The sequence below is a fragment of the Octopus sinensis genome, linkage group LG5, assembly GCF_006345805.1.
Source record: "Octopus sinensis linkage group LG5, ASM634580v1, whole genome shotgun sequence".
Taxonomy (NCBI): Eukaryota; Metazoa; Mollusca; class Cephalopoda; order Octopoda; family Octopodidae; genus Octopus; species Octopus sinensis.
The window spans coordinates 49,858,278-49,873,203 of NC_043001.1; the positions used below are offsets into that span (position 1 = coordinate 49,858,278).

At 35.6% G+C, this 14,926-nt stretch overlaps 1 protein-coding gene across 2 annotated transcripts in view; it reads right to left on the reverse strand.

Annotated features, from left to right (window-relative positions):
- Positions 1 to 14,926, reverse strand: part of LOC115211994 (tyrosine-protein phosphatase 99A) — a 303,146-nt gene that overhangs the window by 76,455 nt on the left and 211,765 nt on the right. For both annotated transcript variants that reach the window (XM_029780777.2, XM_029780776.2), the window contains exons 4-6: positions 9,861 to 9,984; positions 8,091 to 8,269; positions 1,473 to 1,654 (exon numbers count right to left, since the gene is read on the reverse strand). In XM_029780777.2, the coding sequence (XP_029636637.1) occupies positions 1,473 to 1,654; positions 8,091 to 8,269; positions 9,861 to 9,984 (485 nt within the window). The remainder of the gene's footprint in view (positions 1 to 1,472; positions 1,655 to 8,090; positions 8,270 to 9,860; positions 9,985 to 14,926) is intronic.

Genomic DNA, 14,926 nt, shown 5'->3' on the forward strand with positions numbered 1-14,926 from the left:
TTATTCATCAATCTAACAGTCCAAGGGAAAAAAAAGGACTATATTATCTAATGTGTCATTTGTTTTTTTTAAATGGTAGCATGTGATTTCAGAGACACATGGCAGTTATTTTCAGCAAGAGAAATTACCATGTAGAAGCATCTTTATTGGCTTTATCAAGATGGAGTTAATGATGTTCACTGGGTAGTAAAATGTTTTCTTTTCGTATTTAAGTTATTGGTGTTGATTGCAATAATAAATTTAGTAATGTTTTTTTCTTTTTTTTTTTTGATAAATAAGTTAGTGTTTAGAACACAGTCTTAGATAAATTAAGAACTTTTTATCAAGTGTAATTATACAGTCACATTCTAATTTAAACATGTAAGTTTTAATCCAAGTAGTGTAGGGATGGTTTGATAGCAGAGGCAGAGACAAGTTTATCAATTGGGCTAAACATATCTCAGGCAAGATGTTGATTAGAAATAAAGTCGAAGCACTCTATGCTGTATAATATAAAATTAACATGTGTAGATCTAAGTTTAGAGAAGCAGGCATGGCTGTGTAGATAAGGACTTTTGCTTGGTTACCATATTGTCTGGAGTTCCATCTCAATGTATAGCACTGCAGGCGTTTTTCTAATGTAACCTTGAACAATTCAATGCTTTGTGAGTAGAAGGAATCAGAAGAAAGAAATTGTACAGAAGCTTGTCATATGTATGTATCTATCTAGATAACTGCAGTGTATTTGTGTGAGGGAGAGAGATGGGGGGAAGCTATGTTGCCACATGACAAGTGCTGAGCAAAATCAAGGGGGTTGGGGGTGATATTTGTTCACATTCCTGACAAAACAAATCAGCTCAGCACTTTCCAAGTAAACAATAAAATATAAGTTTAATTTGTCAAAATATTTTCGTTGCTTTAAGATCACGACCTGTTCACTGACAAAATCCGTGCGGCAAAAATCCGGATGCAGCATGGATTTTTGTCAGTGAACAGGTCGCGGTCTTAAAGCGACGAAAATATTTTGACAAATTAAACTTAAATGTTGAAGTGAATCGAAAGGCTTTTGTGTGTTTCTTAGATGGCTTACAAACACCTTCGCTGCAATTGTTTTCATTTCAGCACACGATCTCAGATCAAATCACTTGCTATGCAAGTACATCTCCATAATAAAATATACATTTACTTGAAAGAAAAAAAAGAAAAACTGGTAAGGGCTAGCAAAAAGGGAAAGCAATGCCTCAATATGGATTTGTCCAATCCCTGCTGCAATGGAAAACCAAAAAGCAAATATAAAATGTGTGTGTGTGTATGTGTGCACATGCATGTGTTATGTTTAAGTTTTACTATGCTGTGAGAGATCACTGCTCGCTTCAGAACAGGTTACAATCAACCAGCTGTGTTACCCAATAAAACTAATAGCCAAAAATTACTTATCTCCATTTGTTCATGAATAAAAACATCAGATGAAACGAGTTCAAGTATCTACTTACAGTTTCACTTGGATCTTTCACAACTACAGGCTGCACTGTATCTTCACCAGTGATTCCATAGATCAGCTGGTATCCAGATAATTCTCCATTCGTCTGATTCTTTAATGGTGGCTCCCAGCTCACACGTGTAACAGTTGGTGACAGACTACGAGCTTTGATAATAGTTGGTGGACCTGTGGGGACTGGAATAAATTAAAAGAGAAGAAAAAAGAAATGAATATTAGAATAGGATAGCCATATTAAGATATTATAGAGACTAGTATAAAGAATGCCCTCCAGGCGGTTTTCTGCTAGCCACTTGATAATATTTTCACATTTGAGTCCAAATTCTAATAATTTTTGATATTTTATGTCTAATTATTTCTTTGTATAATAGTGCTCATTTGCTTAGTAAATATTGCTTTCATTATTTTATCACAATCATAATCATCACAGTAGTCCAAGAACGGAGGGAGGAGCAGTTTGTTAAGTTTTAGCTTCCCTTCAAAGCAACATAGAGATTTCAATTCAGCAGCCTATCTGTAAGCTTTGCAGTGTGTGTGTGTGTGTGTGAGAGAGAGGGAGGGAGGGAGGGAGAGAGAGAGAGAGAGAGAGAGAGAGAGAGAGAGAGAGAGAGAGAGAGAGAGAGAGGGAACATTGCAAACAACAAATGAAATAGACATGAAATGAAAAAATTGTATAAATAAAAGGGCATTACTACAGATGTATGTACTCCCAAATTTGTTGTCTCATAACATCCAGAAAAATGGATACTTTTTAACAAAATTTCTATGAATACCACTTAGATGTTGTGGCTTCAGTGTACATAGGGATTTATGGGAAAGAATTTTTATGAGGGGATGGAGAGAGGAATTTCGGAATATTCACACAATCTGACTTCTTCCGTCATAACTTTCAGGACAATGGATATCTTTTAATGAAAGTTTATACAAATCCCTTTCAAACAGCATAAATTACAATTATAAAGAAATTTGTGGGGAAAATTTTTTCAGGGATTTTCCTCATTTTCTTAAACCACAGCCTTCAAAATGATGGAGGGAGGGAGTATTGAAAACTTTTATTTTTACAACCTCCACTCCCTCATCATCCCACTCCAGACCTATTTTGGCCAATTTATTTTGCACTTCAAAACCATGGGAAGAGTATTTTCAGTAAAAAAAGTCAATATTTTCAGATGGAAAAGTGAGTGGTTTAAGGGCAATTTGGCTGTTGCTTCTAGCACATCCAAAGACAATCCTTCTTTCAGTCTCTTCCACTACCAGTTTCTGCTTCCCCTTTTAGATGATTTCAAGAAGGGAGAACAGTGTCCATGATTATTATAGGGGTCCCAAGACAAGTACTGGGTGCAAGGAACAGGAGAAACTGGTATGTGGGCTTATTCTCTGACAACAATCTTGTAAAAGAGCGGACTCAGTCAGAAGTACCCAAAAGCCAGCATTTGATGATAAACAAAGTGATCGATTATGTGTATCACTGAACTTCAACATTAGCTCTACCATATCACATCTGATGCAGACCCTCTCCTCATTTTTTTACCTTTATTATGTTGCTAAACATGCCTCTGCACCAAGCCCGTTTGCTAAAACTTTCTCCAGGATTTGTTGCTGACCCATATTAACTTTCCATACTTGTGTGCTAACTACATCATTCATACCAGATTGAAAGGGCCATTAAAGAGGTATTTGTTCAGCCACCCCTCCTCTTCTAACGAAATGGTACTAAATAGATGGCTTTTCATGCTAGATCGAAAGTGAAAATATAAAATTCTAAAGTTTGGATGTTTGGTGGAATTGAATAAATAGTTCCCTTATCTTTTTTTGTTTTCTAATGTTGTTGTTTAGCCCCAGATCATCTCTGATCAAGTAAACTTATGCTAAAAAGTATTCCATCTTTCCCCTCTGTACAGGGAAACAGACTACATTATCAGAGGGAAATCTGGTTGTTATTTCTAGCAGATCAACTAACCATGTAGTAGATCCCCTGTTGGCTTTTCATGGCCCAGTATTTTCTGAAAGCAATTTTTTTTTGTTCTACTCCTAAAATATTACATGAGAAAACAGATGTAAAGCCATTTATTATTCACTCATAGAACAATAAGCAAAACTGTCTAGAGAATTAGAAAAATTACATTACACAACAGAGGAGAATCACATTAATTAATTCTTACAAGAATCAATTCAATTCATATGATGTATGAACTGGACTAGTATCTCTTATAAAGTTATCTTACACACTGATTATCAAATCTTTAATCAAACAAAAGTTTCAAATATCTGCAGATATATAAGTGATCTGACTAAAAAGGAATTATGCTTCTGAGTGCACCAAAACAAAATTAATCCATCTCACTTAATGGTGGGGTCTTTGAATGTTATGAATTACCTAAGGAGATTGTAATTCCAAAATTATTTTGGCTGTATGGTTAACAAGTTCATTTTACAACCACATAGTTTTGGATTCAGTTCCACTGTGTGGTACCTTGGGTAAGTGTCCTGGGTTGACCAATGAATTGTGCGTGAATTTGGAAGACAGAAACTAAAAGAAGAAGCCTGGCGTGCATGTGCCTCTTTGTCTTGAGATCATGAGAAAGTCACAAATAAGCATCACAGATATCCAAGCAAAATCCTACCTTTCCAATCTTGCATGAAAACATATCAAGCCATATTACTGTGACTGGAAACCAGGAGAGAACTGGAAAGGGTATCCAGGTGTAGAAAATTTGCCTCAACAAATTATGTTTCACCCATACACATGCAAGCATGGGAAAATGGACATTAAAAGCAATGATGACAATGATTATTTTATAGTAAGGATATATACATATATATATATATATATATATATATATATATTCTTTTGGATTTTCTCTTAGGTATGCAATTTCCAGGCATGCCAGCACTTGGTATTACAAGCCATGAGTATATAAGTTGTGGACTGGTTGGGTGATTTGCCTTCAACCCTGGCATGTACGGGAGGTTGAGGGGCCACAAAAATGGCAAAACATCAGTGTCTATCACTTCCAGATGGGATTGGGGGTGAGTTACCTTGCCTGTCCATGTCTCTGATGTGTTTCAACACCCAGTGCTTTAAGAGTGTATATACTCCATGCTATTGCAGCCACCAGAAATTACACAAAGCATATAGATTAAGTATTTGCAGTAACTAATAATATCTATTATACTAGAACTGTTTATATTTCATTATGTGAATTTTCTTTTAGATATGCAATTTTCAGGCATGCCAACAAAATGGGTTTACAAGCCATGAGCATATAAGTCATGGACTAGCTGGGTGACTTGCCTTCAACCCTGGTGGGTAGATGATTTTGAGGAACCACAATAATGGTGACACATCACTCCCAAATCGGTTTGAGGGTGAGTTACCTAGCCCGTCCATGACTCTGAGGTGTTTTAACACCTGGTACTTTGAGAGTGTATATACTCCACCAAGCTACTGCAACTACAGGAAAATACAAAGCATATACATTAAGTAGGTGTGGTGAATAATATCTATATCTCTTATACTAGAGCTGCTTTTACTTCATATGTAAATATATATATATACATATATATATATATAGAGAGAGAGAGAGAGAGAAAGAGAGAGAGAGAGCAATAAGAAAATGGAAGGGATCAATAGATGGTTCATCAACTTTTAGACATCATATTATGTCAACTTATTTATTTATTTACTAAACTGACAATTACAAGAATATACATACATGTATAACATATTATGCTTTACATATATTTTATATGTAAAGCATTATATTTTATATGTAAAGCATAATGTTATACATGTATGTATATTCTTGTAATTGTCAGTTTAGTAAATAGATAAATAAGTTGACATAATATGATGTCTAAAAGTTGATGAACTATCTATTGATCCCCTACATTTCTTATTGCTCTATAAATTAATGGTAAAATATCTCTTTACCTTCACCCATTTAGTACACTCAGTAATGTAATTGCAATGCAATAAAAAAACACTTGTGTATTACTAATTGGGTATTCTACCAGCAGTATATTGGATAGATATTATCCCTTAGTTGGTTGGATTCACAACCTCTAACTTTCTTGGAAATATATATATATATATACACACACACACATATATATATCTTATTTGTTTCAGTCATTGGGCTGTGGTTATGCTGAGGCACTGCCCTGAAGAGTTATAATTGAATGAATTAACCCCCGTCTTTTTGAGCTTGATACTTTCTATCAGTTGCTTATGCTGATCTGCTAAGTTATGGGGATGTAAACAGATCAGCATTAGCTGTAAAGCAATGGTGGGGGGACCAAGCACAAAGACACATGACAGGCTTCTTTCAGTTTCCATCTACCAAACTCCACTCGCATGGCATTTGTCACATATAGACCTGATTAGTGCATAGCGTAGCAACAAATGTAGACAATTTGGTGCTTAGTACACAAGAAGGCCAACATTAAATATATCATAATAGTAGCAAGTGATATTGTGCAAGTTGGTGGAGAGGAAAGGGACTTAAACAAAGAAACTCACCATTCTCATTAACACATTCCACACATGATCTATTCAGCCTAGCTGACTCATTAAACAACAGAACTTACTCATTAGTAGAAAATAATTAAAGAAAAAATATAAAATCTAACAACTGAAATAAAATTATTAAAAAGCAAAAACAAAAATGTCTAAGAGAAAAATAGAACTCTGCCATCTTATCTTGCATATTTCATTAGAATTCATGAAAGAATGAAATACAAAATAAAGGAACCATGTGAAACATGTAACTTATGAAAAGGTTGCTATGTATAAAAAAAAATAAAATAAAAAAAAGTAACAATTCAAGTGCTGAATACATAAAGAAATTGTTCTGATAGTTTTGTTTTGTCATTGCTGTTATTGTGGTGGCTGCCACTGATGCTGTTGTCATCACCACCACCGTCATCAGCTAGTTCTATTGGAATACTTTCTATTCATTGTTATGAATGAACAGACCTTCTTACATTTGCATCTCTCTTGGAACTGTCTTTCCAAATTCTGATTATTACATTTTTTTTTTTCCTTTTCTTGTTTATATATCTTTATCATAAAACGTTTCTCATGGCCCCAGCAGACAAAATGGAAAAAGCATTGTCCTGGAGGATGGCGAGGGAGATGTGCTGGAACAGCCACTCTGACTCATGGGACTTGCACTTGTGGACAGCCATCTCTTATAACACTTATTGCAACAACACAACATACCTTCCTAACAAAACCCCTCCTCTCTATTTATGTCCATGCACTACATTCCCTTCCCATCCCTCCACCCACTTTTTGCAATGTTGTCAACTTATCTACCCACTCATTTTATCCAATCCCTGGTTCCACTTCACTTATATGAGGGGATGCTGTAAAATTCCTGTGTTTAAAGATATCACGAAAAGCCTGGTTAGGGGCCCAGCCTTCTTAGTTCTGTTAGAGGGTTTAGAAAAACTGAAGGACCACTGCAATAAGTGTATGAATCTGAGAGGGGGAATATGTTGAATAAAATCATAATTAACTGATTCTCCTGTATTTTCTTTTACTCAAAGGCAGGAACTTGTGTGTATGTGTGTGTGTGTGTGTGTGTACATGCAGGCGCACACACGACGGATTGCTGAAAAGTTCCTGACTCTAAGGGTATCACAAAAGGCCTGGTTGGAAGACCAACCTTCTGAGTTCTTTTACAGCATTTAGGAAAACTGAAGAATCACTACAGTAAGTATGTGAATCTGAGAGGGAATATGTTGTATAAAATCATAATTAACTTATTCTCCTGTATTTTCTTCAACCGAAAGCCAAGAACTTCTCACTATCCGCTCGTATATACCTACCTGTAAGTTGAGGGTACTACCCCACCCCATCACACTTCAAAATCTCCTCTCCCTACTACCTGAGGTAGACATGTATCTCCTTTTATTGCAAGTACCAATTTCTGTCTCTATATTCATAATCTAACCCAATATTTCTCAACTCCTTTTTTTTTTTTTTACCTATGGGTCCTTAAGATTTCCATATTATTGAAGTCGATCTTCCTAACCAGTCAATGTTTAAAAGAAAAAAAATATATTAGATTTTTTTAATTGAATATTATAAGCAATAGTAATGAAAAACAAAATTGCTAAAATATTTTGTGTTTTGTAGAAGTATAACCAATTTATTGCAGATAAATTTTAACAGAAAATTCTTATAAGGACTCCCGAGGGTCATATAGGCCCCGGTTTAAGACCATTGCTCTAACCTCTCATCTTCTGGCAAAAAGCCACCTCCCACAATACTATTCTCCTCTCAACTGAGGTGGGGGGGAGGTCTTGGTTTGTAAGTTATTTAGTGACCTCAAGGCTGCCGGTGCCACATAAAAAGAGAACCTAATATACTTAGCGAAATGGTTGGCATTAGGATGTTGAATCACCATGTAGAGGAACCCCACCCTCATGGGTCCTCTAGATGGTCATTCAACTTACTACAGAGAGTAGATACCCTCAAATTGACCTCTAATGTCTGAAATACAGAAAGGATACATGGCTAAACTTGGGACTAAACAACATCAACAAAACCATATTAAAAGAAACACTCTCACTGCAACAATGTTGAGTAGAATGAACAACATACCTTCAGAGCTTGTGCGTTGTATGGCAGAAGGTTCACTTGGTAGACTACGACCAATCTCATTCACAGCAAATACTTTAACTTGGTATTGCGTATAAGGACGAAGGTCCCTAATTTTTGTAGAGTTGAAAATTACTCCAATGGAACGTATGTCCCCTTCACTCCAGTCTTGCGAAGAAGACCTGAAATAAAAAGGAAAAAAAATCATCTTTTTATTTCAAATACTTGTCACATATGGATCAATTATAATAAATAAAAAAAAATTGCTTCATACATTCACACATACACATATTGGGTCATTCCATAAATAATGTGTTTTTTTTATACTTTTTATATTTCTTTTATTTTTCAAAATTCTTTTTAAATCTAAAATACACTCTCCTTCATTTTCTACAATGCTCTTCCATCTATCTGGTAGATTTCCAAAATTCACTTGTCCCAGATGTGTCTCCAGTACTGTTCTGACCATGTCTACAGAATTCATATTTTTTCTGTCCAAATGATTTTGGAGACTGCAGAATAAATGATAATCAGATGGTGCAATGTCCAGCGAATACAAAGGGTGGGATATTGTTTCCCATTCAAACTCCTCAGCCTTTGGGATGCCATCCTCACTGTATGTGACCAAGTATTATCCTAATGGAAAAACACCTTTCATCTTGAAACCAAAGATGGCCATTTTTCTTTAAGCGCTGATGCAAGCTGCTCACAGTAGATCTCCTTTGTTATCGTTTGGTTTGGGTTTGAAAGTTCAAAGTGGACTAAACCTTTCACATCCCACCAAACAGATAACAACACCTTACGTGGGTGAAGACCTTCTTTAGCCTAGGGTACTGGGTTTCCTCCTTTTCGTTAACCACTGCTTTCGGCACTTGACATTTTTATAGAGAACCCATTTCTCATCACCAGTCACTGTTTGGTCCAAAAAAAGGTTCATTCGGGAGATGTGACAGCAAAAAAGAGCACACATTCACTCTCTGCATGTGATTAGACTTGAAAAGTTTGTGAGGAACCCAATGACCCAATTTGATGATTTTTCCAATGGCATGCAGGTGTCAATGAATGGTTCAATGACCAAATCCAAGCTTCTCTGCTAGTTCCTCAACAGTTACAATGGGATTTTATTCCACCGGGGTTTGCAGGATGTCCTTGTTGAGCTCTACAGATCTTCCAGGACAAGGATCATCGAGCTTTACAGATCTTCCAGGATAAGGCTCGTCTTCTGGGCTGTAGTTTCCAGCTTGGAACTTCTGGAACCACCGTTGACACTAACTTACACTTATTGTCCAATCTCCATATACTGCATTAATATTTATCGCACTTTCTGTTGTGTTGTTGCCTTTATTGAACCTATGCTCCTTTGTCACTTCCATTATGGCTTTGAAAAAATAACTTAAAATTGAATTGCACTCTTCAAAACTTGCACTAAGAATAAGGATAAGGTAAAATTACTATCTGTCTTTATAGCAAGTTGCTGCAGGTAGTTTATCCCATCCCCCTCCGACTTTTAGTTCATGCAATTGAAAGAAACACAATATTTATGAGATGACCTAATAATAATATTCCTCTTGTAAAAAAAATATATGAAGATATTACAGGCAAGGGGTATCAACCAACTTAACCAAACAATATAAACTGTATGAAATTAGATAGTTTAAAATATTGAATGGGTTTGATAGGTAGGTAATTAGATAAATATTTTGACTCATTTTAGCCTATTAATAGAACAACAGAAATACTGCAAAAGAAGAAACAATAGAATTACCAACTTACTTAATCTGCACTTGATAGTGTGTAATAGGGCTGTTGTTGTCCTCAACAACTGATGGCCAGGAAACCTTCAACCAGCGTGATGACACCTCAGTAATTTCTGGTTTACCAGGGGGTTCAGGAACAGCTGGGAAAATAAAAGAAAAGATAGAGGTTTTAATATTTCTGGAGCTGAGTATATAAATAGAGAAGTGAGCATATAGTTGGAAAGGAAAGTAATTTGAGGTAATTTCTAGAAGGTACTGCATTATTTTGTCCTGCTTATAAGTGAAAGGGGTAACCACAATAAAAGTAGTCAAAATGTGACTTAACTGTATCAGTATACTGTGAGTTGTCATGTAAAAACGAGGAGATGATGATAATGACAACAATGAAGATTAACAATAGATTCCTATAATTACCAACATTTTCATAGGGTTAATTAGTAGTCATGGTAGAGTCTAAGCAGAACATTCTAGTACACGTATCCATCGCATTACAGAAGTGTAAAACATTTCCTCTTTGACTTGCTTGTAAAATGGAAGTTAAACTGCTTTCCTGGGTCCTAATGAATAATAACAAATCTTCTCTTGTAGACAAGGTATTGTCATTTAATTAAACAGATAAACTAACATTGCTTATTCAGGTTTTCAATATTTATTTATCTGGAAAAGATTGCATAAGTGAATAAGTGCAGCACATATACAAGGTGTGACAAAGCTACAGCTATAGATAGTTGATTTACATGTAGACTAAAAGAAAATATGTATTAAACATGTAACAACACACTATAAACTTTAAGACACCATTTAGCTTATGGACATAATGAAGCACTCCACATAGGGAGGGAGGGAGTGTGTGCATGTGTGCACGCACACGCACATTGCATGTGTGTTTATATCAGTAAAGCATTAGAATTGGTATGTTCATACAGAAATATCCTGTGGTATAAATTACCCACTGAATTATTTCCCTGTTTACAAAACCCTTTAACGAAAGAAGACAGAGCTTGGTGCAGTCCTCTGGCTCCTGTCAAACTATCTGACCATTGCCAGCATGGAAAGTGGACACTACATCATAATGATGATAATGAGGAGGAGGAGGACGACGAGACAAAGTACAGAAGTCAATAATATAATCAATTAAAATCCTTCATGGCAGTGTCCTAACATAGCTACCACCAAAAAACTGAAACAAGTAAAAGAAGAATAAAAGAATATTCCTGGCACTGCAGTTCCACTAAATCTAACAGTGCACCTATCTAAATCATTGATTGCAAACCTGCTATACACCACAGGATTTTAATTGACATGCAATAGATTTTTATTTAAAAAAATTTTTTTTTAAATCTCCCTGCAGTATCATACTATAAAAAGCTTATCTATAAGCATTTACCTGAATATAAAATACATGTATACATATAAGCGACTCTCCAAAAAGAAGTTTATTTAAGAAATTAATACTTTGACATGCCAGATTGAAAAAAAGGCTTGCCTTGGGAATTTATGTTATTGGCTCTATGACCTGGTTTTGTGATTAAAAAAAAATGGCTAGAGCTATATTTGGTCTGCTCAAAGTAGAATTAATCATTTTGAAATTTAAAATGCCTTCGGCTTGAGAAAGTCTATAGTCTTGCAAGCAGCTGTTAAACCTTATATGGAATTAGTATACGATATGTATGTGTTCCTAAAATTGTCTAAAGATTCTTCTCACACATATTACATGCATACACATACACCAACAAGTATGACACACATTAATGCACTTAAACCCCCTCACAGACACACATAACACACAGGTCAATGCAATCACACACACACACAGCTTAATTCCGAAGACTTTTTTTTTTTCCTTCAAAATTATTATTGAGCAATGAATAGAAGAATCTATCTCAAATGTCTACTTAATTCTCACTCCCTGCAAAATTGTGTATGCTTCTATATGGAAAATGTGTCTGTGTGAGCATAAAAAATGAGGAAAGAAAGAGAAAACATTAGAGAGAGGGAAGGATATGTATGCCTATGTAAAACAGAATAAGAATACCACAGCAAATTGACAGTCATTAGAGCATAGTAGAAAATGCTTTGCGGTACCCTTTTGGGTGGGGTTTTTTTTTTAGGGGGGTGAGCAATAAAATAAGGCATCAGTCCAGGGCAGTGAATTGATAAAATTGTGAGAGTATCAAGTATGATGCTTTGCAGTATGGATTCCAGCTCTTGACATTCCAAGTTCTTGGGTAGCAAATTTAATCTATTTCCCAGTTTAACACTATCAACTTATTTTGGATACCATTGGCAGTGTCCATCATATTGAAGGCATTTGGGCCAAGTTGCCAGTTTCAGAGCACTTTTCCTTCCATTCTACCATCTGTCTCAGTGGCCCTGAAGAAATAAGGAATCATGGATGCTCCCCTACTGTCTCTGATTAGATTTTAAATAAAAAAATTTTTTTTTTTTTTAATATATAAAAAAAACCCTATCTACTACATGTTACAATCCACCCTCAATGAGGAAAGATGTATTTACAACACAACAATAATAGAAACTGAGTTTTGCAAATTTTGTATGAGCACTAGACTCCATTTCCAAGGTAGTATCTACCTAAGATTTATTTATCTTACTGAGTTAACTCGATGTGTGCAGTTCAGAGTGTGGTTTATTTGCACCAAGTAGTTGCTGCTCTATTACTATTACTCAATTATCTGTTTTAACAACACACTTGACTGCTTTCTTACTAAATCTTTCTTTCCAGACAGCTTCAAATAAAATTCAGATTCAGATATAGCTTCTCTTCATTTTCTATCCAATAAATTTTTCTCAAATCAAAATGTAGCAAAACCTATGGAAACTACAACAACAAAGAAAATCAATGAACAAAATCAAATAAATGTCTGAAGTCGATAAATCTATATCTATATCTCTTTTACAATCATTTTCTGTGATCATATGAAATTTAATTGTAAACAGAAGAATCTATAAACTGCTGGTTAAAAAAAAAAAAGAAGAAAAAAAAAGTACAAAGTATAGAAAACCATGAAGAGAAAATTCAAATTATGATCCAGCTTATAATCTGTCAGTTTATCTGTTTGATCTAAAAATGTTGTGAGCCAATGAAATGTAGGTTTTAGATGTGTCCTGGTTCAGATCAATTGTTTAGTTGCCATGATTGGCTTCTTCAAACTCAATTCTATTTAAATGGCTGGTTATTCAATCAAACCATTCCTTGTTATTATTTTCCGAGAAAGAAGAGCTATTACACATTGAGTTGTCAGATTGCTGGCTTGCAGTTAGTTTGTGGGTCATTGATTCAGAACTTGTTTTTGTTATTTAGTCCCAAGTCACCTCTAACTAGACAAAACTTCTAAACAAAGGAATTCCAGCCATGATCATCCTCCTGATTTCACTTTCAGACTTTATCTAGAACATGACTTCCTTACCTTTTTTCTTTTGAGGAACCCTTGAAAATACATTAACCAGCTCAGGGAAATCTTATATAAAATTATTATACAGACACAGGCATAGATTTGTGGTAGCTGTCTTCTACAAACTTAATCAAAATTATCATGCCCTTCCTAAGACCAACCACCCTACAGAGAGGACTGAGTGCTTTTTATATGGCACCAGCACAAGTGAGGTCAGTTTGGGCAGGGTTTTTACAGCTGGATGCCCATCCAAATACAAACCACTTCACAGTGTGAAATGGATGCTTTTTACGTGGCCCCAGCACCAGCAGAATCACCAAGTAACATGCAAGACAAAGATCCTTTGAGAGGGGAGGGGTCATTAGAGGTGATGATCTTGTGTCAGATGATGAAAGGATAGAATGTGACAGAGAGACAGAAACAGGTGTCTTGCTATAGAGAAGGAATATAGTTACCCAGAGAGAGAGGGGGGGGGGGGGCTTTAATTGCAAAATGGCAAAATAAATTTTCAGGAAAATTTTGCTGAAACCCAGAACTTTTTCAGAAACCCACTTTGAGAAATCCTGTTCTTAGCATGGATGAGGCTCAAACTTACAGAATTGCAGTTTTAGTAGCAGAAGAAATAGTATCACAGTTGGTGTTGAATCAGTTGACTGGTATTTGCAATCGACATGATGCTACTTGGCTCTTTAAATGGTGATCTTCAGCATGCACTGAGTGGGCTTGCTGCCAAGTGTTGTAAGGCAAGAACAAGAATTAGTGTTGTGAGGATTGACACATTGGTCCTCTCAAGAAAGTCTTCCCAGTGCATTCTGCTTGTTCATGGAATACCACTGAGACAAGTAGAGCAATTTAAGTATTTGGGGGCTGTATTCACAAGTGATGGTGGGAGACAGGAAGTAGAATCGGATGTGCTAGCTCCAGCATTCAATTCTCAAAAAGGGGGAGGTTGGTAAAAAAACCAAACTCACTGTCTTCAATTTGGTTTCCATGCCTAACCTCACCTATGATATGAACGTTAGGAAATGATTAAAAGAGAACAATTGTAAATACAAGTGGCCAAAATGGGGTTCACCCATAGGCTCTCTGGAGTAGCATTGCTAGAGAGGGTGTATACCTTGGAGATCAGGGAGTCTCTCCAGATTCAGCCACTACTTCTCTGCATTGAGGTCACAGTTCCAATACTATGGACATAGAACATCACAGGAAAGAACTGCAAGATGGATTCTTCATGCCTAGTCAACCAACAAGACCGGCAAGTAGACCAAAAATGAGATGATTGGATAACATCCACAGAAAGATGATCGCCTCTGATAGGATCCTATGGAGGAGGGGCCTGAGTACTGTACATTAAACAACCATTCCAAGAAAATTAGTAACGACTTTCTGAAGCAACTGAATGATGAAAAAAAAATAATTCCAAAACAGCTTGCTACAAGATTTTCTTCACTCTAATCAGACATTTTGTTTAATACCTATAATTTGATTTTATTTCATTGACATGAAAATTCCTCTGCATAAATAGTACACATCTTAATAACCAGACAGTAGTGACATTACTAGATAAATGACAAAATTAATTCATATATGAATTTAAATATCATGATGAACAGTCAATCAAATTGACCAAAATAATTAGTTAGCCACTTTCATCACCAAAAGCAAAATT